The sequence below is a fragment of the Schistocerca gregaria genome, chromosome 2, assembly GCF_023897955.1.
Source record: "Schistocerca gregaria isolate iqSchGreg1 chromosome 2, iqSchGreg1.2, whole genome shotgun sequence".
Lineage (NCBI taxonomy): Eukaryota > Metazoa > Arthropoda > Insecta > Orthoptera > Acrididae > Schistocerca > Schistocerca gregaria.
The window spans coordinates 740,208,470-740,233,773 of NC_064921.1; the positions used below are offsets into that span (position 1 = coordinate 740,208,470).

Sequence of the window (25,304 nt, forward strand, 5' to 3'; positions counted from 1 at the left end):
ACAATACTAGTGTCATCTGCAAAACTAACAAATTCTGCTTGTTGTATATCAAACAGAAGATTATTTACATGCAAGGAACAATAGTAGACCCAAAATTGAGACTCGAGAAACCCTGTACACAATTTCTTCCCAGTCAGAATAATGTCCCAGGACTACATTAACTGAATTACTAAGTACAATATTCTATATTCTTTTGGTTAGATATGACATCCATTGGTTGGCTGTACCATCAGTACCATAAAAATTTGATTTATTTAGAAGAATACTTTGATTCACGGAGCCAGATGCCTTAGATAGGGTGGAGAATATACCAGCTGGTGCTATTTTATTATTTAATGCTTGCAACATTTTGTGTCCGAACATGTAAATGGTCTTCTCAGCATAGTGACTCTTCTGAAATCCAAACTGTCATTTGCTGAGGATATTATTGTTGCCCAAGTGAGATACTATTCTAGAATACATCACATATGATGTATCGTGATTTTGAGAAATCTGCCGATCCCAAACATAGTGTCCAAAACAAAAATTTAATTGTATTTGATGACATTCCATGTATCTACTAGTGGTAGTCCATCACCAAACAAGCCATTAAGATCAAAATGGACAACTACTTTAACCAGGATAGGGGCTATATCATAACTGTGCAAGGAAATGGGCACTTGATGCTGAAAGATTACACAGAAAATGTTGAGTTCTTCACCATCAGCACCACTACAGATGTCAATCCATCACAGACTTCGAAAATATGCGGTTGGATATAGAAGTTCTGTGACGTTTCCACGTTAGAGTTCACAACTAAATGATGTTCCACATGACCTAAAACCCTCTTGACAATGATAAAGGAAGTTGTTGAAAGCCTGAAATTACATTTACATCTGATGTGGCAGAAAGTCTGTAAAACTGTTACCTATGATTTTTTTATATTTTTTACAGAAAAAGAAGTAGCTGCACTTAATAGATTTAATGCACTGAAAATGAATATCAAGATTAAAACTGTCACCTAGCTGAGTGTTACCAGTAAGTACAGTGTTTGTTTCACTTTCGCACATACGGAACATTATGATAGCTATATGCAAAGGGACTGTGACATAGGTTCCTCTTCCTCGAGTGAAGTGGACAATTCCAGTACAATTTGGCAATAGCACTTTACACCAGACTCGGGTGTGGCCATCCAGTCACATGAACACTGTTGAATATAAAATCCGATGTTATTTTCATTGTCATTTGTCACAGCTGTGTGGTCTTGTGCTGCACTAGTTCACTCATTACTGGACTAGTGTTGCGGCGGCTGCAGTGAATCTTAAGTTACGTGAAGTGTAGAAATGGAAGAATTATGTTACTAACGTGCATGTAAGCTTTAAAAAAAAAAAAAAAAAAAACGTGATACCTATTGTTAAATTTCTGCCCAAGTTATTTGTGTTTCAAGGAGACCACTGACTAAAGCAGTAAAAGAAACATACATCTTTTATTTTGGGTGTCGAGTTGGAGAGCAAGATAAATCGTGGTTTTCACACACGAGTAGCACCTCATGTTCGTTTACACTTAATGCTTGATTGTATAGTGAAAATTCCTCCATGAAGTTGATGTGCCTGCTATTTGGTGTGAACCCACAAATCATGTGTCCGATTGCTATTTTCATATGGTATCTCCCATGAGGAAAGTAGTCAATCCCCCGAGAAATATTCAATACCCTGACGCCCCATCTGTTGTTCTCCCTGCGGCTGATGGCGAAAGATTGCCAGTTCCTGTTCCCTCACATGTACTGCCATTATGCAGTGATGCTAAATTGACACAACAGCCGAAAAAGTGCAATCATATGACACTTACACTATGTTTACACCAACACTGTCATTTGGGGAACCACACAAAAATCACACTCCATGGCCTCAGTGATCTGATTAGGGAAAGCCGAAATCTTGGCCTCATCTTTGCAGCAGTGAAATCTTCTTGCTGACATTACAGACAAACCAAATGAAAGGAGACTCCTCATATAAGCCTCAAGAAACAAGCTTCAAGGCAGTACTGCTACAAAATAGCAACAAAGCTCATCTATTTCTGTTGCAAACACTGCCTTAGCTGAAGAAAGTTATGTTAAAATTGATTGTAAACTATGTTAATTACAATAAGTATGAATGACTGGTATGTGTAGACTTCAAAGTCATTGTGATTCTGGTGGTTTTCAAGTGGCTTACACTAAGTACTGCTGCTGCCTGTGTGAGTGGGACTGTCATGCAAGGGAAAAACACTACACAGAGGGGAATGGGCTCTGCGAACAGCCATGGTGCCTGGGTCAAAAAATATTGCCGAAGAACCTCTCGTGAATCTGAATAAAACTGTTCTCCCACCAATGCACATTAATTTGGAACTCATAACAACATTTGTTAAAGCTACGCACAGGAAGGAAGCAGTATTTCAGTATTTGTGTAAGAAGTTTTCATGACTGAGCACAGAGATCAGATTAGGAATATTCATTAGTCCACACACGCACCAACTACAGGGGATACACCCTGAGTCCTTCTAACCCCTGAGCAGCTGCACACTTTGAATTTTTTTGTAATATGAGAACACTGTTCTTGGGAAATAGGAGAAAAGAAAATTACAGGGACCTTGTGAACAAACTCACCAGGTAAGTTCAGTTAATGTAGACATCATATCGATTACGCTAGTTTAGATTAGATTCAGTTTTCGTTCCATAGACCCAAAAAATGAGACGATTCTCATGGGTTTGGAGCATGTCAGAAAGTACAACATAAAACATTTGAATATAATACTTCCTACCCTGATCATTTGTCTGGATATTGTCGAAGTATGTGAATGCAATGTGGTAAACTGAAACAGTTAACATTTACAGAATTAACACACTGTCAGAATTAAACAGTGTTATGCACTATTACTAAATTTATCGTACACAAAATACCTAATCTTGACTGTTATGATCAAGTGCTGTAAAAACTGAAATCTAACAGACACTTTTCCTTAAGCTGACTTAACAGTCTCTGTTAAGATATTCATCTATAGAGTAGAAGGAGTTGCCCATCAAAGTCTTTCAAACTGTACTTAAACAATGCTTTATCTGAAACAGTTTTTAATGGTTGCTGGCAATTTATTGAAAATGTGTTTTCCTGAATATCGGCCCCCCCTTTTTGGACAAAGGTAAGTGATTTTAAGTCTTTATGTAGATTGTTCTTATTCCTAGTATATGTATTGAGCTATTGGTTGGAAATAGTGATGTATTACTTGCAACAAATTTAATTAAGAAATAAATATACCGAGAAGCAGAGGTTAGAATACAAAGTTCCTTGATCAAGTTTCTACATGATGATCTTGAATTTACTCCACAAATGGTTGTTATCACACGCTTTTGCATCCTAAAAACTTTTGCTTGATTCAATGAGTTGCCCCAGAATACGATCCCATATGACACAATAGAATGAAGGTAAGCAAAATCTGCAAGTTTTTTCATATTTATATCTCCTACATCGGAATTATTCTCACTGTAAATACAGACTTGATTAGGCACTTAAGCAATTATGTGGTATGCCCTTTCCAACTGAATTTATTATCAAGTTGTGATCCCAGAAATTTAACACTGTCAACCTCTTCAATTTGCATGTCTTAATATGTTATACACATGCTGGAAGGAAATCTCTTACAGGTTCTGAACTGCAAATAGTGGGTCTTCTCAAAGTTTAATTACTGTGAATTAGCTTTAAACAATTTATTAATGTCAGTGAAAATTTGATTAGCAGCTATTTCTAAATCTGTGATTGACTTGCTACTTATTGCAATGTTTGTATCATCTGCAAACAAAATAAACTTAGCATCTGGCAATGTAACAGATGAGAGGTCATTAATGTACACAAGAAAAAGCAATGGACCCAATATGGAAACCTCACACGTAATTAATTCAGAGTTAGATGAAGACTGACTGCTTACTCCACAGGTATTTTGTGACAACACCCTTTTTTAAACCCCAGCTTTTAACTCTGAGCTGCTTACTTTGGTTTCTGCAGGGAAAAAGAAACCACAGTGGACCAGTGTAATTTAAAACAAATTCCGTTTGAAACACGTGTCATGTTATAGCAAGGACTCCTTTAAGATTGAAAAATGATTCCAGGTGATACATTATTCACAAAGACCCAGATCATTGGACAGTCAGGGGGGAGGGGTGGGGGGGTGGGGGGGAGAGATCACCCTGTGGCATGAGCAGGAAGGAAAATACTTTCTGTCAAGTCATCTGAAATATTTATGTGGACTTGTATTTATTACAAACCAGCAGCTTTTGAGGTCTCTGAAAACTAAATAGATGAACTTATGTTCCGTCCCGGTTACAAAAATGTTCCCTTCAATAAAGCCTTATTTTCTCCCCCAACCATCTAAATCTCTAACAGTGTTGGTAAGGTCATTCTTTGGAAACAATTTCTCTGAACTGCAGCTTTGGTTCCTTCACCCCACAATGTTTGTATTCCACTTCAATGTCTCAGCAGTGTACATGAATATAATTACACTGCAGAAATAGCACACACTTTAGTCTGCTCTTGTTTCACATCCTATCATTAAAACAGTCATCGAACTATCGTACAGAACCCAGATTTCAAAAGGAATTTAACATTTTTCACAAAAATAATAATAATAATAATAAAAACACGAAGGTTTTGGCAATGTCTTTCTGTGAATAAAATATGTGCAATCCAAGAGTGTTAGTATTGATTGTAAACTGCAGGTTTGGGGGAGATGGACATTTGGGGGGGGGGGGGGGGGGGGGGAATTAAATCAACTACATGTGCTGAAACTGTCAGAACTTTTGAAAATTTGCCAATTCTAGTTTTTCAGGCCAAGCTGCAATGCAAACATCGAAAGGGTCTAAAGGAAACTGCCTCTTGCCCCAGGCAGTTAATGGGATCATAACGCTGAAATACAGTTTCAAAGACTGTCCTGGGAACAATTTTACAATTCAAACTGCATGAAACAAACTCTTCACTTCTTGCAAAGTGGATGCCAGTATAAATGTAACATATTTCAGCTGTGACAATTTTTTGGTTAAAATCAGGTAATCATTAGTGTCATCACTTGGCAAGATGTAATTTTACACTGTTGAACCCTCTAAATTGTATGTTGGTGTTATCCACAAGCCCATCTGTACCACAGAGAACTGTACTTGTGAGAATACATATACATATGCAGTAGCTAAGAATTTATTCAGTTGAACAGGCAGTCAAGCCTTCCACACCTCAAAACACAAACTCTCACTAGTGAAACTGTGGAATACTTTAAGTAACAGTGTCATTAAAAATTATTAAATATCAAATGAAACCAGTGCGTTCGTCCCTCCGTGTGTGTGTGTGTGTGTGTGTGTGTGTGTGTGTGTGTGTGTTAAGAAATTCAACTTACTGAAGCTCATACAACACGCTAAGTAATGTTTGGCTAAAAATCGTAACTTCTAGATGATTAGCCTCAATATACAACATCAGCTTTTTAGTAATGAAGCTACAACCATAACAATGCAGTAATCATTTGTGGTGGATACTTTTACACAGGTTTCCCTAAAAAATTAGAAATATATACATTATAAACACACAAATAGGATAACCACTGACACTTCAATATAAAATAAACTTTATTACATGTGGTTTTACAAATATTTAAGAAATGTATTTAAACATGTCAAAAATAAAAGTAATACAAATATAACATTATGCTGTGAAGTCAAAATCTTAGTCTCTTTCCTTGTCTTAGCTCTTAAAAAACTCATGTTGAATGCACATGTGGTCATCTAGAATGACTATAAAGTACATACCATATGAGATTTTTTGTCATGAAGCTATAACAATGAGTATAAAGTCTTCCATGATTTGATATCTTTACTTTCCCTAACAAATGTGAAAGAGATTCTAATCATAGAGATACCACAGATAACCAGTGACATTACACTATAAAACAAACTTCAGTAAATGTATCTTTAAAATTATTAATAAATAGTTCTAAACCATGTCAAAAAAATAATAAATACAAATGTACAGCAGCAGTGTCAAGTCGAAAAACCTTAGTCATTGTTTATTTGCCTTAGTTCTCGAAAATGGCGATTCTGGTATAGTCAGTTCTTTTGTAGATTTTGAAACTACAATGGGGGCATATTTGGGAATGGGTTGGGCCTTATGTATGGCCTCCCTGCGTAGCCTTGCTCTTTCTTCCTCTTCCTCTCTTTCCTGTTCCTCTTTTAACTGAAAAGACAAAACCATAGTAACCAACAATGAAAATTATTACCACAAAGCAGAAACTGACATTGCTTTCATTTGGAAAAACATGATTTTTAATATAATCAGCTCTACATCTAGTTAAAATAAACCAAACAGTTAACTGATAGATGGCACATAGATGTAACAGCTCAGACAACTGCACTATCTTTAGTCCTGCCACACACTGCATCAACAGAGACAGAGCAGATACACAGCCGAGCCTCTGCAGTTCAATGCGTAGGCCTCTTGCAGCATAGCATATTCTGCATCCCAACTGCAAACTTTTCGATATAATTAGATTAAGATCCAGAGTGATTCTGAACTCATTTTTTTAATGTATATACTGCATGTAAGAGCAGTAAGTACAAGCAAGAGAACAAAATGTGATGAATGTGTGTTGTTTACAGAACTTCCTGATAAACTATTCAGAGAATATTTCCAACTTTCCAAAGAGATTCACACAGTGATAGAGGACTTGCGAGGCCCCATATTCTCTAAAGAAAAATTAGTAGTGTTTAAGGGATGTGATGAAAATCATATTTATTTTTTCCTCAATATTTATTATAATTACAAGAAACAAATGTCATATGTAAATTCAAGGAACTATGTACATCTGAGAGATTTTATCGTGAATGTGGCACAGTTTGTCCAAATGTATATCAGTACAATAACATTCCACAGTAGAAGGAGATGTGGGAATGCAGATTCATTTCAATAATATTCCCTTTCTGTTTCGGATACAATCTGAAATACTTTTCTACACAAGGTAGACTTTTGGCATGCCTTTCGTTGAAAGACACACACATATATATAACTGATACAAGTGTTGTTTCCTTGTTTAATTGCATTTGCACGTGAAGTTTGTCTTTTCATAGCTCTCTCTTGGCAGATGCCTGTGAGCTCGAGTTATCATGGTATCGGCGTCTTCCTCCTTGTTCTTCTCCTCCTCCTTGGCTACAGCTGTTCTGGATCAAAGTGTTGTTTTTTTACATTTTGTTTCTGTGATATCACTGTTGTCATTTATAATGGTCATTGTGTTATCGGTTTCCAACATACTTTTGTGTCTCTGTTTATCATATCTGGAGTTAAAAATGTCACCTGCTTTTGGCAGGTCCGTGGGCAGACTGAGGTTGCTGTTTGTAATAATTAACACCTATAACCCACAACAAATCCCCACAGAGGAGGAATGGATTAATGGGATGTGGAGAGCCTCAGCTATCTGTGCTGTGCAGTGGCAAGGGAAAAAGACATGACTTTTCCCATACATGGAACAAATTGTTGTATCAGGGTATATGCAAGGGACAAAGTCAATGACTTATATAATGGCACTGCAGTAACCTCCTCCTCACTTTCTGTGGAAGCTAGAACAAGCTGTATATGTGCATCAGTGTCAGAGTGTAGTCTCTAGAAGACATAAGTACATTGGACACACTTTCGAAAACAGTCTCCGTAATCCACACAGATTCTGTACCTAATGAAATCATATTATTGGCGTGTAGTTTCTTTCCTCTCTTCTTTCTTCCACATTTGGTTCAGGTGAGGCTCCTACACAAATTGAGGTTTGATTTATGGGCTACATGGTTTCCACTACAGCAAATTTGAAGTGTTCAGATGAACTAAAGCCATTTCTTGAGAGATGAAGTTCTCACAAATACCAGCCCCCTATAAACATAAACAACAACAACAACAACAACAACAACAACAACAACCATCTGACAATGACATCGGGAATTTTGTAAACATATGGATTTTCCCAATAATTATAAAGTTAGACAAGTTTAAAACAGCCTTTCATTCATTATTTAAGTTGTAAGAAAATAAGTATTACATAAAATTTTTTGTTCCTCTTCATTTTCAACTGTAAATGAATTATGAATGTATGCCTCTGTGGACTGCTACTTGTTCTTTTCTTTTTCTTTCTAATATGGACAATCATACTGTAATTTGTGCATTGTGCGAAGCATTCAGCACTGATTAAAGAGTTAATATTATATACACATCAAAAAAAGTTTTGCATCACCTCAGTTCCGAGAGATCCGGAACCTGTACAGAAAACAGGAATAGAGATCAAGATAAACATTATTTCTGCCCTTTTTCTGATCATGAAAATCACACATTGCATGTTGTACCACCATATAGAGAGACCTTCAGAGGTGGTGGTCCAGACTGTAGATACCTCTAATATCCAGTAGCACATCCTCTTGCACTGATGCATGCTTCTATTCGTCGTCGTGGGATACTATCCACAAGTTCATCAAGGCATTGTTGATCCAGATTGTCCCACTCCTCAATGGCAATTTGGCATAGATCCCTCAGTCCTTTTCAATCTATCCCAGGCATGTTCGATAGAGTTCATGTCTGGAGAACATGCTGGCCACTCTAGTTGAGCAATGTCATTATCCTGGAGGAAGTCATTCACAAGATGTACAAAATGGGGCTGTGATTTGTCGTTCATGAAGACAAATGCCTTATCAATATGCTGCCAATATGGTTGCACTATTGGTCGGAGGATGACATTCATTCATGTATCTTACAGCCGTTATGGCACCCTCCATGACCACCAGGATCGTACGTCGGTCCCACATAATGTCACCCCAAAACAGCAGGGAACCTCCACCTAGCTGCACTCGCTGGACAGTATGTCTAAGGCGTTCGGCCTGACTGGATTGCCTGCAAACACATCTCCGACAATTGTCTGGTTGAAGGCAAATGCGACACTCATTGGTGAAGAGAATGTGATGCCAATCCTGAGTAGTCCATTCGGCATGTTGTTGGGTCCATCTGTACTGTACTGCACTGCACAGTGTTGTTGTAGCCAAGATGGAGCTTGCCATTAACGTCGGGAATGAAGTTGCGCATCATGCAGCTTATTGCACACAGTTTGCGTCTTGTGGCTGCACAAAAAGCATTATTCAACATGGTGGCATTGCCATCAGGGTTCCTCCAAGCCATAATCCGTAGGTAACAGTCATCCACTGCAGTAGAAGCCATTAGGCCACCTGAGCAAGCCATGTCATCAACAGTTCCTGTATCTCCTCCATATCCCAACAACATCGCTTTGGTTCATTCCGAGATGCCTGGATACTTCATTTGTTGAGAGCCCTTTGTGGCACGAAGTAACAATGCGGATGCTATTGAACTGCAATATTGACTGTCTAGGCATGGTTGAACTACAGACAACACGAGCCGTGTACCTACTTCCTCGTGGAATGACGGGAACTGATCGGCTGATGGACCACTTCTGTCTATTAGGCGCTGCTCATGTATGGTTGTTTACATCTTTGTGCAAGTTTAGTGACATCTCTGAACAGTCAGAGTGTCTGTGTATGTGATACAATATCAACAACAATCAACGTCTATCTTCAGGAGTTCTGGGAACCAGGGTGATGAAAAACTTTTAGTGTGTGTAAAAAGTAAGGCAGAAAATATTCAGGGCTTTTTGGACAAGTGAGTAGAATAAAGAAATACAGCATTTTCTAAAATAGAGCATTTTTGACATACGTCAGGCGAGGCTAGCACCACTTATGTCAGCGCAGTTTCCAGGCAATGGCCGACGCTCAAGTAAGAGTACAGAATGGTTGGTTTAAAGGTGAGGGAGCGGGGGTGGACCAAACTGCGAGAGGTCATTGGTCCCTTGATTAGATTAGATTAATACTTGTTCCATAGATCATGAATACGACACTTCGTAATGATGTGGAACATGTCAGGTTAAAGAAAGATGTCTGTACAAGATATTACATTACACAAAAAATTGCATGACACTAATGCTTAAGTTAGTTTTTTTCCCTCCCTTAATTTACATCTAAAAATTCAGCCAATGAGTAGAAGGAGTTGTCATCTAGAAATTCCTTTAATTTATTTTTAAATGTTGGTTGACTATCTGTCAGGCTTTTGATGCTGTTTGGTAGGTGACCAAAGACTTTTGTGGCAGCATAATTTACCCCTTTCTGTGCCAAAGTCAGATTTAACCCTGCATAGTGAAGATCATTCTTTCTCCTGGTGTTATAGCTATGCACACTCCTATTACTTTTGAACTGGGTTGGATTATTAACAACAAATTTCATAAGTGAATATATATACTGTGAAGTTACTGTGAGGATCCCTAGATCCTTAAATGGATGTCTGCAGGCTGACCGTGGGTGGACTCCAGCAATTATTCTGATTACACGTTTTTGAGCAATGAATACTTTTCTACTCAACAATGAATTACCCGAGAATATGATACCATACGAAAGCAGTGAATGAAAGTAGTCATAGTAAGCTAATTTACTGAGACTCTTATTACCAAAATTTGCAATAACCCTAAAAGCATACGTAGCCGAACTCTGACGTTTCAGCAGACCATAAATGTGTTGCTTCTAGTTTAACCTCTCATCAATGGACACACCTAAAAATTTTGAAAATTCTACCTGAGCTACAGACTTCTGTTCAAAATCTATATTTATTACTTGAGTTGTGCCATTTACTGTACGGAACTGTATATACTGTGTTTTATCCTAATTTAAAGAGAGTCCATTTGCTGAGAACCACTTAATAATTTTGTGAAAAACATCATTTACAATTACATCACTTAGTTCTTGGTTTTTGGATGTTATTACTATACTTTTATCATCAGCAAAAAGAACTAACTTTGCATCTTCATCAATGTGGAATGGTAAGTCATTAATGGATATCAAGAACAGTAAAGGACCTAAGACCGAACCCTGTGGGACTGCATACTTGATAGCCCCCCAGTTTGAGTAATCAGCTGTTGTATTAACATTACATGAACCACTTATTTCAACTTTCAGTTAAGTATGAATTAAACCATTTGTGCACTGCCCCCCTCAAACCATAATGATTTAGCTTATCTAAAAGAATTCCATGATTTACACAGTCAAAGGCCTTTGAGAGATCACAAAAAGTACCAACGGGTGATGTCTGGTTATCCAGAGCATTTAATATTTGATCAGTGAAAGAGTATATAGCATTTTCTGTTGAAAAGCCTTTCTGAAAACCGAACTGACATTTTGTTAGTACTTTATTTTTACAAATATGGGAGGCTACTCTTGAATACATTACTTTCTCAAAATTTTTTGATAGAGCTGTCAGAAGAGAGATTGGGCGATAGTTGTTGACATCCGACGTATCCCCCTTTTTATGCAACGGTTTTACAATGGCATATTTCAGTCTATCGGGGAAAACACCCTGCTCCAAAGAGCTATTACATACGTGGCTGAGAATCCTACTTATCTGTGGGGAACAAGCTTTAAATATCTTGCTGGAAATGCCATCAATTCCGTAAGAGCTTTTACTATTCAGTGAGTTTATTATTTTACTGATTTCAGAGGGAGAGGTTCGTGGAAATACAGTAGTTTCAAATTGCACAGGTATGGCCTCTTCTATTAGAAGCCTTGCCTCTTCTAGAGGAGATCTAGATCCTATTTTCTCCACAACATTTAGAAAATGATTATGGAAAATATTTCCAATTTCAGATTGTTTGTTAGTACACTTGTCATTCAGTTTTATGGCACTAAAGTCTTCCTGTGCTCTTGGTTGCCCAGTTTCCCTTTCAATAATATTCCAAATTGCTTTAATTTTATTATCAGAGTTACTGATCTCAGACATGATACACATGCTTCTGGACTTTAATAACTTTTCTTAGTACCGCACAATAGTTTTTATAACATTGAACAATTTCGGGGTCAGTACTCCCTCTTGCTGTTAGATACAGTTCTCTTTTACGGTTGCAAGATATTCTTATTCCTTTAGGTAGCCAAGGTTTTTTATATGTTTTCTTGGAATTATGTTTCACTATTTTCTTGGGAAAACAATTTTCAAATACCCTTAAAAATGTATCGTGAAATAAGTTATATTTCAAGTTTGCATCGGGTTCCATACACACTTCATCCCAGTCTAGCTCCTTTAGGCTTTCCCTAAAGTTTGCAGTATTTATATTGTTAATTGAACGCACTTTGAAATTCTGATTTGATATACTGCATGGAGCTATGTCATGTACTGTAACTAGCTGTGCACCATGATCTGAACAACCATTCTCAACAGGATAAGCATTTATGTCCTTAAACTTATCTTGGTCTATAAAAAATTTATCTATCAATGTCCTGCTGTTCTTTGTTATCCGAGTAGGAAAATCAATGACAGAGCTCAAATTGAAAGAACTGAGTAATACTACAAGGTCATTCTTCCTATTACACTCTTTCAGGGAATCAACATTGAAATCCCCACAAATGATAATTTGCTTCCCCCTGTCTGACAGATAGCACAACAAAGCATCCAAGTTTTCTAGAAATAGCTGGAAATTCCCTGAGGGGGACCTATACACTGTTACAATTATGAAAGTGCCATCCTTTAGTTTAAGTTCAGTGGCACATGCTTCCATATGTTGCTCTACACAAAATTTTTTAGTTTCTAAATGTTTTGCACTGTGGAAGCTTTTGACATAAATGGCAACTCCTCCTCTCATCATATTATCTCTACTTACATGTGCAGCTAATTTGTACCCATTGATGCTAACCTTTTGCATATCAGTGACAATGTGATGCTCAGACAGGCATAGTACATCTATTACATTCTCAGTTTCTATATCATCTGAACAAAGCAGAAGCTCATCAATTTTATTCTTCAATCCCCCAATATTTTGATGAAATATACTAACATTTTTCCATTTTACTTTTATGAGCATCTTGAACTTTTTTAACATCTTTAGTACTTGCCTGGCTGAGTTTCCCACTGGACACTGATCTTACACTAAAAAAGAGTTAATTTCCTGCTATCAGCCCACTACAGAGTGAATCAACAGGAACCACATCAATGTGTGACCCTGCATCAGATCCAAGTAGCCGTTCCAACTCCAAATTAACTCTCCTGACAGAAGAGCTCATATGAGGCCGGTCGTGGCGCTCCAGAACTGACACAAACCCAACACTGGTATGACTCGATGCCGATGCAATATTTGCCAGGTCACACTCTATGCTGTACCCCGGATCTCTGTCAATACTGTTGCCCGGCCCACCCACAATAACCACGGTATCTTCCTTAGTAAAGCCTCTACATAGTAAACCTAAATCCTCTGTAACCTGCCCCAGTCCAGCACTATGTTTGAAGAAACTTATGACCTGGTATTCTGACCCTAATTCATCCTGCAGAAGTTGGCCCAGACCCCTAGAATGCGAACTACCTAGCAACAAGACTTTCTTTCTCTTTGCACACTTCCCTACCTTCTTATTCAATTTGCTGCTGAAAGCTTCTTGAGCCCTGTCTACATCTACTTCTGTGAGAGGCTCATCAGTTTCCGACTGAGGCAACAGGTCAAACCTATTTTGTACATTAATAACAAAGCTGTCAGAAGAATTTCTTGGCCTGTTCCTTATGCCTGTTGCCACTTCCCACCCCTGTTTACCCTTCTCCCCCCTTAACCTGCACAGTTCTCACCTAGCCTCATCTAACTCAGCCTGAAGGGCAGCAATTTTCCTCTCCTGTTCCACAATCTTTCTATCTCTACTGCATAGCCTACAGAACCACTGATGAGTCTCGCTCATTTTCCCAATTCCCATGCCACTACAATCTCCCCAATGAAAAAAGTTACTACATCCATCACACCAGACCCCGGAGCTAACGATTCTACGGCACGTCAGGCACTTTACACTCATGGTACAAATCGATTTTAGTGACAGAAAGACAATTAAGTTACCGGAAAACAATGAAAATACGTTTACAAAAAATTAGGCCTACTCGCGACAATGTAAACAATGGTTCAGAAGTTTCTTACTGGAAATTACTTAAGAGATGACGATACTCTATATATATAAAGGGGCACCAAACGTATTTGGCACACTAAACTATCAGTAAATGCACTTAAAATTGCGGTATGAAGTTTAATCTGAAAGCTCAAAAGTTCAGCCTGATCGTGATATGTAAACAAAACGAACTTTGCGTGATTACTGTGAAAATATGCGAGTAAGACAAAAACATTTAATGGTGCGCTTGAAGAGCACTATAATTAACATAATAAATTAGTTTAAAGTGTTAGAAACAGTTTATTACTACTAAAATTACTTATCTTGTACGGGAGCTGTGACTCAAACGTCCGTATAGCAGGCGCAGGACTACCAACCTTGAGAGTTATTGTAAATGTTTGTTCCCGGTAAAATAATTACGCAGGGAAAGGAGAAAGAAAGGAGACGGTCAGCACAATAACAGGAGAATGAAAGAACCAGAAGAACAACAGAACAACCAACACTACTATTGGCAAAACAGGAAAGAAAACCACAGAGAGAAGCAAGAAACAGGTAGAAGGGACAAAAACAAGAGAGCAGACGACCGTGGCTGACCGACCACGAGAATAGAAATGAAAAGCCAGCCAGTCTGCAACATATTAAAACATCCACCCTACAAGAAGTGGAAAACACAAAGGGACAAAGGACATGCACGAAAACTTATATGGAACAATAAAACCCACCATCACATATAAAACAGAAAACTAAATTAGCCAATGAGGCGATGACAACAAGTCCGGTAACTGAAGAGTCCGGTGCAGGGCAGCCAAAGAATGACAGCTCACCAAGATATGGGCCACAGTAAGCCAGGTGTCACCCAATCGTGGCCAAAGCGAAGCTGACAGAACCACAGAGTCCTTGCAAGAGGCCTGTGTCGCAATCTTCTACACATTCATATTCTCCTCAATGGCACGCAGTTTGTTGTGTGTACTGAGGTTACGCCATTCTATCTCCCAAAGCCACAAAACCTTGCAGTGTGGTACTGAATGCAGGTCAGCTGCAGAGAAGCAGTTTCCACGTAGCCGGTTTGGCCAGCCTGTTGGCAAGTTCATTGACTGTTTGTCTGGACCCCAGGTCACGTCGGAATCCCAAACGAACACCCCTGAACAAATGGACCATTCCAGGGTATACTACTGGATGATTTCTACTAAAGGATGACAAGGGTAGCACTGGTTGATAGCTTGTCGGCTGCTCAAGGAGTCAGTACACAGAGGAAATGACTCCCCAGAGCACGAAAGGATTTGCTGAAGAGCATGAGATATGGCCACCAGCTCAGCAGTGAAAATACTGCAGCCATGGGGCAAGGAATGTTGTTCAATATGTCCTCCATGGACAAACACAAAGCCGATGTGATCATCAGCCATCGACATGTTGGTGTTAACCACTTCATGGCCTCGGTACATGTCAAGAATCGAGAGGAAGTGGCAGTGGAGAGCTGCGGGGTTAACAGAGTCCTTAAGGCCACGTGAAAGGTCCAGGCGAAGCCGCGGCCTAGGTGTACACTATGGAGGTGTATGTGAATGGACAACAAGTATAGGTGGTAAAGGCAAGGACTCCAGTTTGGAAAGAAGGGATAGGACATAAACGGCAATTGGAAGCCTTGACCTCGGCCGCCGATGAGGGAGATTTAACCGCTGTGGGTGGGAAAAAGAGATGGTAATTTGGATGCGCAGGAGAACTACGAATGTGTGCAATGTAACTGGCCAGCAGTTGTGCACGCCTAACTTGCAATGGAGGGACTCCGGCCTCCACCAGGACGCTGGTCACTGACTCGTCCTAAAAGCTCCTGTTGCTAGGCAAACGCCACAGTGGTGCACTGGGTCGAATAAATGCAATGACGAGTGTGCCGCCGTACCATAAACCAGACTCCCATAGTCAAGGCAGGATTGAACATGGGCTCTGTAGAGCTGCAGCAGCTTGGAGCAATCTGCACCCCAGTTGGTATTCCTCAGCCAGCGGAGGGCATCAAGGTGCTGCCAGTACTTGCGTTTAAGCTGACTAACGTGAGGAAGCCAAGTCAATCGGGTGTCAAAAACCAGTCCTAAGAATTGATATGTCTCTACTACAATGAGTTGATCATCATTACGGTAAAGGTCTTGTTCCAGATGAATGGTACGACACCAACAGAAGAGCATAACACACACCTTTGCAGCCGAAAACTGGAAACCGTGGGCTAGAGCGCATGACTGCGCCTTATGGATGGCTCCCTGTAGGTGCCGCTCAGCAACACCAGTACTGGTGGAGCAGTATGAAATGCAGAAGTCATCTGCATACAGGTAAGGTGAGACGGACGGCCCTACAGCTGCTGCTCGACCATTAATGGGCACTAAAAATAGTGAGACACTCAATGCAGAGCCCTGCGGGGCCCCATTCTGGATATGGGAGGCACCAACTTGGACATGGAAAGTACGATGAGACAGGAAATTTTCGATAAAAATCGGGAGCGGGCATCTCGAGACCTCACTCGTATAATGTGGCAAGGATATGATATCAACAGGTGGTGTCATACGCTTTTTGTGAATAAATAAAGGCGGCAACAAGGTGTTAGCATTTGAAAATGGCTGTTCCGATGGCAGACTATAGCGACAACAGATTATCAGTGGTAGAGCGACCCTAGTGGAAGCTTCCCTGACATGGAGCTAGTACGCCATGTGACCCAACCCCCAACTGCTGACACAACATACATTCCAGCAGCTTACAAGGAAGGGTTGGTGAGGCTGACGGGCTGATAGCTACCACATCAAGCGGGTTTTTACCAGGTCTGAGCACCGGAATGATGGTGCTCTACCGCCATTGCAATGGATCTGGTTGAAGATGACAAGGAGATGTCGCTTGTAGTCAGATGATAGATGTTTAATCATTTGATTGTGGATCCACTGTGGCCTGGCAGCGGTGTCGGGGCAATGTGCAAGGGCACTTAGGAGCTCCCACTCTGTAAATAGAGCATTATAGGATTCACTGTGGTGTGTAGTGAACGAGAGGACTTTCTCTTCCAGCCACCGTTTGGGAGTGCGAAATGCTAGGGGGTAGTTCTACGAAGCACAGGCTAGAGCAAAATGCTCAGCACAGTGCTTGGCAACTGCGATTACATCAGTAGATAACACGCTATTTATGTTAACACCTGTTGTGAGCCTGGTACCCGAAAACACGTTTGATCCTTGTGCAGACGATGAATGGCACCCAATGGTCGAGATGTATCTCTCCCAACACACCTGCTTCCGTCATTTGATAAGTTGGTGAACGAGGACACTGAGCTGTTTAAAGACTAGGAGGTGCTCCAGGTAAAGGTGCCAATTATGCCAATGTAGAGCTCGCCGACACTCCTCAATTGCTTCAGCGACTTCCAGCGACCACCAAGGGACTGCCTTTCGCCGGGGCACCCTAAAGAGTGATGGAATGTGTTTTCTGCTGCAGAAAGAATTATTGTATTCACATGCTCAACCACCACACCGATGTTCACGTATGGGGGAGGTTCAACTGTGACAGCAGAGGTGAAAGTTTTCCAGTACACCTTGTTTAGTTTAAAGCCCATCTGGGAAAGCATAGGTGCCAGACACTGGGGCGTGACAAGAAGATGGGGAAGTGTTCACAACCACATCAGTCGTCATGTGCTCTCCAGTGGATAGTTGGCCATTGATTTATCAATTTGCATCCCAGGACTTATGCCGAGTAGCTACCATGAGCAACACTGAAATGTGTGGCGGCCCCAGTATTTAAGAGGCAGAGGTCCAGCTGAGACAGTAAAGTTTCCACATCTCTGCCTCGGCCAGTAAGCACAGTGCCACCCCACAAGGGGTTATGGGTGTTAAAATCTCCCAAAAGTAGGAAAGGTTAAGGAGTTGATCAATCAGTGCAGCTAATACATTCAGGGGTACTGCACCATTTGGAGGAAAATATGCATAGCAGACAGTTCTTTCCTGCATCGCCGACATTCTGACAGCCACAGCTTCAGGAAGGGTTTGAAGGGGACACAGTTTCAGTAAAGGCTGAGATTAGGACATAACACAAACTCCACCTGACACTCGATTATAGTCGCTACGGTTTGTGTAGTTTCCCTTATGGCTGCGGAGGGCAGCGGTCCGCATTGTCGGGAACCAGGTTTCCTGCAGGGCAATGCAGAAAGCTGGCGTAAAGCTTAATAGTTGCCGTGGCTCAGCCAGGTGGTGGTGGTGGTGGTGGTGGTGGTGGTGGTGGTGGTGGTGGTGTGTGTGTGTGTGTGTGGGGGGGGGGGGGGGGGGGGGGGAGGATAAAAAAATTTCGCCGCAATTCCACTGCAGTATGACGTCACTGCGAGACTGGGAAGGCATGGAATATTCAACGAAGCAGTTTATGCCTCAGGATATGTTTCCAGGGCTGGGATGACTTCTCTGATTAAGTCTCCAAGACGAAGGATGAGTGTGAAGCCCTACGACCATCAAATTTTGGGCTCTTCAGTCACTGGTGGCTATCATCTTTCCCCATTACCAGAAACCTGGGAAGGGAGTGACCCAAGGGACCCCTTCCTAGAGAGGTGAGCTGAAGAAGAGACTGATGCTTCTCTGGCACATGATGTCACCGATAGTTGGGAGCAGGCGGGGGGGGGGGGGGGGGGGGGGGGTGTTCTCCTGAAGCAGGTGGTGCAGGAGCAACACTGAGGGAAGTATCCCCCACAATCAAGGGGGCAGGTGTAGTCATCTGGTTCTGAGAGGTGAGTGGGGTTGGCAGAGCTGATTGGGCTAGAACTGTTGTAGTGGCGGCGTAAGACGATGTCATACCTCCACGATGTAGGCGTTCAAATTTCCTCTTAGCCACAGTGTAGGTCAGTCGGTCCAGGGTCTTTTACTCCATGATTTTTCCCTTCTTTCTGGAGAATCCCGCAGTCTGGTGAGCAAGGCGAATGGTGCTTTCTGCAGTTGACATAGATGGAAGGCGGGGCACATGGAGTACTGGGATGTGATGGGTACCCACAACCTCGATATGTGATGCTGGAAGTACAGTGGGAAGACATATGGTGAACTTCCAGAACTGAAAGCACTGCATTAGGGGAGGGATACAGGGCTTTACATCACAGTGGTAGACCATCACCTTGATCTTCTCGGGTAATGTATCACCCGATAAGGCCAAGATGAAAGCACCAGTGGGAACCTAATTATCCCTCAGACCACGGTGGACACGCTGAATGAAATGAACACCTCGCCACTCTAAATTGGTGCGCAGTTCATCGACAAACTGCAAAAGACTTGTCACAAGCAAGTAAAGCCCGTGACTGGGCAGAGGATGCTGTATTGATCAAGACTGACCCAGATCTCATTTTTGCCAAGCCCTCCACCTCCCCGAAATTGTCCTCTAAACGCTCAACAAAAGCAAGCATCGTTGTCATGAAAGATTCCCCATCAGCTCTCAAACATACAGGGTATCGAGGCAGATAAGAGCCACTGCCATCATTAGCCTGACATTCCTCCCATGGTATGGCCAGGGAGGGGAACAATTTGGGGTCTTACTTCTGCATGTTGAATTGAGCGCATGAATGCTTAAGAGACTGATGGTGTTTGACCACCAGCAAGAGATGATGTACTATTCTTCATCGTGTGTCATCCGCGCTGATGCCACCCACCCTGACCAGGGAACCACCCAGTGGGCACCACCCAGCTGCAGCAAAGGTCACCTGGCAAAATGGCCATTGCAGGGAGTCCCGATGCCCAGAGTGACAGGCATTTACTCCTCTGCATACATGGGGAGATAACGGCGAAGACATCAACAGAACAATCCCTGTGTGGTCATGGGGCTACAACCAACAGGTTACATGGCAGCCCCACCACAACGGACTGGCTACTATGCTGGATATCAGGTGCAACCAAGCAAACAAGTCCATTGTCATCAATAGCATAGAAAACGATACTGCACAGTTGATGGAAGAATACACATGCAGGAGGGTGACCTCACCAAACAGTTGGAGCGTGAGCCGAAGTGCAGATTCATGTAAATGAAGGATGCGATAGGTCTTAGCGCATGATGGACACAATGCACCACGTAAGGCGCCCTTCCCCAATTGGCTTGCTCTTTGGGAAAATTTTGAAAAATAGAGATCAAACCCTACAGGGGACTATCACATAAAGGCCAAAACGTGATACACTCCTTTTAGTCACCTCTTATGACAGGCAGGAATAACTCTGATCTATTCTAACCCCCGGAACCGCAGGGGGAGTACATGGAATGACAATCCTACAGTAGTGGGGTCAATTCACTGTGTGAGATGTTCTTTTATTTTAGGTTTTCACTTTCTTTACCCTCCAAGTAACCCAAAATAGTTCTCTATACATTTTAATTGCCAGTAGTTTTGTAAAAGGCATGAAGAACAAAGATAAAGGAACATGTGGGATTGCAAATAAACTTCCAAGAAAAAATTATTGTACTCGCAGCATCCATGAGGACTCCACAAATAACTGTAACTGAAGTGTACAGGACTTCATATTACATTGTGATGCATTATGCATAGTTTGCTCCCAAAACCTATGCTGAATGTAAACCAATTAACTTTTCTGTAGAAACTGTAAAACAACTGTGTAATTGTAAAATGGCTGCAAATTGTAAAAATGCGTCCAATACGCCGAGACAATTACTATAGCCCCATTAAAACTACTTGATAGCTGACATCTGTCACCTGGCACTACTATTGACTCAACGCTGCTGGTTACCACTCGGTTAAAGGCGACATACAATCAGGATGGGTCACTTCCCAAATACTGCTCATGTGTAATTTGAAAGCACTCACCACAAGGTATGAGGGACGGAAAAGAGAGTTGCTCTGCCAACATTAATTACTCACTGAACTGTGGCAGATGATGCGTTTTGTAGCCCTAAATTTAAACTCTTTCACTAACCTAACCACAACCTCGTGATGTGCAACTTATCTGAGAAAACAGCTATCGACAATCTGCAGCACACCTAAAACTGTAATCGTTTTGTTCAAGGTGATTAATGCTAACCTCTACAAGCAAAGTCACGACACAAAAATTTCAGTTTCAGCACTAAGAGCACACTGTAATTTCTTGTTGACACTGGAACTATCTTCATCCTGGTTCCATGAGCTAGTGCATTACCAACCAATGATCAGTCCTGGTTGGTGGCTGGTTGTAGATTACAGGTGATACAAAAAGATTCCAAAGGCAAAACAATGATATGAAGAAAAGAAAAGCAAATAAAGACAATAAAATTTTGAAAATGGTGCAATTAAGTATCTGAAATTAAAAAAAATACATTTAAATCAATTAACTGAAAAAATAAAAGGTAAGAGTTTTGATTAGATTTAGAAACGTTTTTAATTTCAGTGCATTTCACAAAATTCGAGATTCTCATGACATACACGCAAGTTCATATGCTAACCACTGCATCACACCAATACTCTGTGGGTCATCAGAGTCAGAAGTACAATATAATTATCTTCCAGTCACTACAATTAATTGCAGTCTTAAAAAATTTGTCTTCATGCAATGTCATGGGAACCTTATCTAATGTATGCTGCTAGCTGTAATTATAGTAACTGTATACATGACGCTGATTTGCATCTTGTGTGGAAGGATCCAGTAGCTTGTTACAACACCACGTATGAAACACGTTTACTTTGTCAGCACCCTTGTGCATGTGTGTGTGTATGGTGTGGTTATCCCGTGAACCACGGACTTGGTCACTTGTGGAGAGGCTTGTGTGCCTCAGTGATACAGAATAGCCATACCATACTTGTAACCACAATGGAGGGGTAGCTGTTGAGAGGTCAAAAACATGCGGTTCCTGAAAATGGGCAGCAGCCATTTCAGTAGTTGCAGGGGCAACAGTATGGATGATTGCCTGATCTGGCCTTGTAATATTAACTAGAACGACCTTGCTGTGCTGGTACTGCCAACAACTGAAAGCAAGCAGGAAACTACAGCTGTAATTTTTGCCAAGGGCATGCATCTTTACTGTATGGTTAAATGACGATAGCGTCCTCTTGAGTAAAATATTCCGAAGATAAAATAGTCCCCCATTCGGATCTCGGGGCAGGGACTACTCTGGAGAACGTCGTTATCAGGAGAAAGAAAACCGGCGTTCTACAGATCGGACTGTGGAATATCAGATCACATAATCGGGCAGGAATGTTACAAAATTTAAAAAAGGAAATGGATAGGCTGAAGCTAGATGTAGTGGGAGTTAGTGAAATTCGGTGGTAGGAGGAACAAGACTTCTAGTCAGATGAATATATGGTTATAAACACAAAATCAAATAGGGGTAATGCAGGAGTAGGTTTAATAATGAATTAAATAATAGGGGCACACATTATTGTTGCCAAGACAGACACGAAGGCAACCCCTACCACAGTAGTACAAGTTTATATGCCAACTAGCTCCACAGCAAATATAAAAATGCAGTAAATGAAGCAGGCAAAAAGGAATACAAATATCTCAAAAATGAGATCGACAGAAAGTACAAAATGGCTAAGCATGGATGGCTAGGGGACAAATGTAAGAACGTAGTGGCATGTATCACTAGGGTAAGATAGATACTGCCTACAGGAAAATTAAAGAGACCTTTGGAGAAAAGAGAATCACTTGTATCAATGTCAAGAGCTCAGATGGAAAACCAGTCCTACGCAAAAAAGGGAAAGCAGAAACGTGGAAGGAGTACACAGAGGGTCTGTCCAAGGGCGATTTACTTTACGGTACTATTATGGAAATGGATGTAGATGAAGATGAAATGGGAGATACAATAATGCATGAAGAATTTGACAGAGTACTGAAAGATGTAAATTGAATCAAGGCCCCGGAAGTAGACAGCATTGCATTAGAACTAGTGATAGCCTTGGAGAGGCAGCCCATACAGAACTCTTCCATCTGGTGAGCAAGATGTATGAGACAGGCGAAATATACTCAGACTTCAAGAAGAGTATAATAATTCCAATCCCAAAGAAAGCACCTGTTGACAGGTTTGAAAATTACTGAGCTATCAGGTTAATAAGTCATGGCTGCAAAATACTAACACGAATCGAAAAACTGGTAGAAGTGATCTCGAGGAAGATCGATTTGGATTAGGTAGGAATGTTGGAACAAGTGAGGCAATACTGACCCTATGTCTTCAAACCCACATTTCTAGCAATTGTAGACTTAGAGAATGCTTTTGACAATGTTGACTGGGATACTCTCTTTCGAATTCTGAAGGTTGCAGGGGTCAAACACAGGGAGCAAAAGGCTATTCACAACTTATACAGACATCTGATGACAGTTATAAGAGTCGAGGAGCATGAATGGGAAGCAGTGGTTGAAAAGGGAGTGAGACAGGTTTGTAGCCTATCCCTAATGTTATTCAGTCTGGGTATTGAGCAAGCAATAAAGAAAACAAAAGAACAAATTTGGACAAGGAATAAATATCCATGCAGAAGAAATAAAAACTACGATGTTTGCCAATGACATTATAATTCTGTCAGAGACAGCAAGGACCAGGAAGAGCAGCTGAACAGAATGGACAGTCTCTTTAAGGAAGGATATAAGATGAACATCTACAGGAACAAAATGAAGACAATAGAATGTAGTTGAATTAAATCAGGTCATGCTCAGGGAATTAAATTTATGAAATGTGACACTTAAAGTAGTAGATGAGTTTTGCTGTTTGGGGAGTGAAATACCTGATGATGGTTGAAGTAGAGAGGATGTAAAATGTAGACTGGCTATGGCAAGGAAAGTAATTCTGAAGAAGAGAAATTTGTGAACATTAAATATAGTATTAGGAAGTCTTTTTCTGAAGGCATTTGTCTGGAACGTAGCCGTGTATGGAAGTGGAACATGGACGATGAACAGTGTAGACAAGAAGAGAATAGACACTTTCGAAATGTGGTGCTACAGAAGAATGCTGAAGATAAGATGGGTAGATCATGTAACTAATGAGGTACTGAATAGAATTGGGGAGAGGAGAAATTAGTGGCACAACTTGACTAGAAGAAGGGATCAGTTGGTAGGACACGTTCTGATGCATCAAGACGTCACCAATTTAATAGTGGAGGGTAAAAATCGTAGCGGGAGACCAAGAGATGAATACACTATGCAGATTCAGAAGGATGTAGGTTGCAGTAGTTACTCAGAGCTGAAGAGGCTTGCACAGGATGAAGTAGCATGGAGATATCAATCAAACCAGTCTCTGGAGTGAAGACAACAATGTCATGTGTTATGAAATATGAAATGAAAGGGCCAGATCCAGGATCTGGAATCTACACACACCAAGAAAGAAAGCCAGACAGGGAACTAGAAGTGAACTGACTAATTGTTGTAATAATCTGGCAATAGCAAATGGTTCAGGCAGGACACTGAGTACTCTGATTGTAGTTGAAATTTCATGTGTTGTAGCTGGTTTGCTCCAAAGTAATTTTAATCTGACTATAATTACTCTTTTTTTACTATGGATATCACCTCAGCACTTGTAAATCATGAACTGTGAAACAATAAATATTGTAATTTTATGCTATAAGTTATAGTGGACACTTTGAAATCCCTTCATGAAAGTTTATTTACAATCCAAAATATTCCTTTTTATGCATTTCATTGAAAGATAAATAATTACAGCGTATGTAGCATTATTTTGGTTGATCTGCAGTATAAAAAAGTTTTTATACTGCACATCCGTTTACTGTTCGGTACACTATTTCATAGTCATAACTGGTGTCCTAAGCAATAAGATTACAGAATAATTCTATATTTTAAAGGAATTCGATCTAGGAAACTATTTGGAAAAAACACCGAAAACAACTTGGGATCTAATGGTCGTTACTCCGCGCATTAACTTAGAATGTCAACATCCCTAGAGGAAATACAATTTTACATCCTTTACACTGCATTTACTCATCTCTAATCTAGTTGTGGGATCTACTAAAAATTATGTCTTAGGATGCACCACCATTTGTAACCAGTATGGTCCCCCATATTTTTGGAAAAACTTGAGTGTCTCTGTCTTCAGAGTCGAGCTGGGAAGATGATATTTTATAAGAACCAGGTCATCGACTTGGTACTGAGGCTCCACAGCCTTTTCGTTACACTTACTTACTCTTCGTAGCGCCTTTTAAATAAAATTTTTTGAAACTATTTACTGATTTACTTCGTAATTGACACTATATTGTTCAGGCCAATTAAAACTCTTAGAGGTTCTCCTACAAAAGGTTTGCCTATAACTTCTAAAGGTACCAACACAGTCAATAAATGGGGTAATTCATTTAGGGTAAGTTCAAAGTCCTTAATTTTCATTGTCCATGAAGTATGTTTGTCATGGCAGTAAGTACGACAATTTTCCAATTTCC

General features: G+C 40.6%; 1 protein-coding gene across 5 annotated transcripts in view; it reads right to left on the reverse strand.

Moving 5' to 3' along the window:
• Nucleotides 1-5,599: 5,599 nt before the first annotated feature.
• The window catches only part of LOC126334906 (targeting protein for Xklp2-like), a 109,174-nt gene continuing 89,469 nt past the window's right edge, over nt 5,600-25,304 (reverse strand). For all 5 annotated transcript variants that reach the window (XM_049997620.1, XM_049997619.1, XM_049997617.1 and 2 more), the window contains one exon: nt 5,600-6,221. In XM_049997620.1, the coding sequence (XP_049853577.1) occupies nt 6,048-6,221 (174 nt within the window). In that variant the 3' untranslated portion in view covers nt 5,600-6,047. The remainder of the gene's footprint in view (nt 6,222-25,304) is intronic.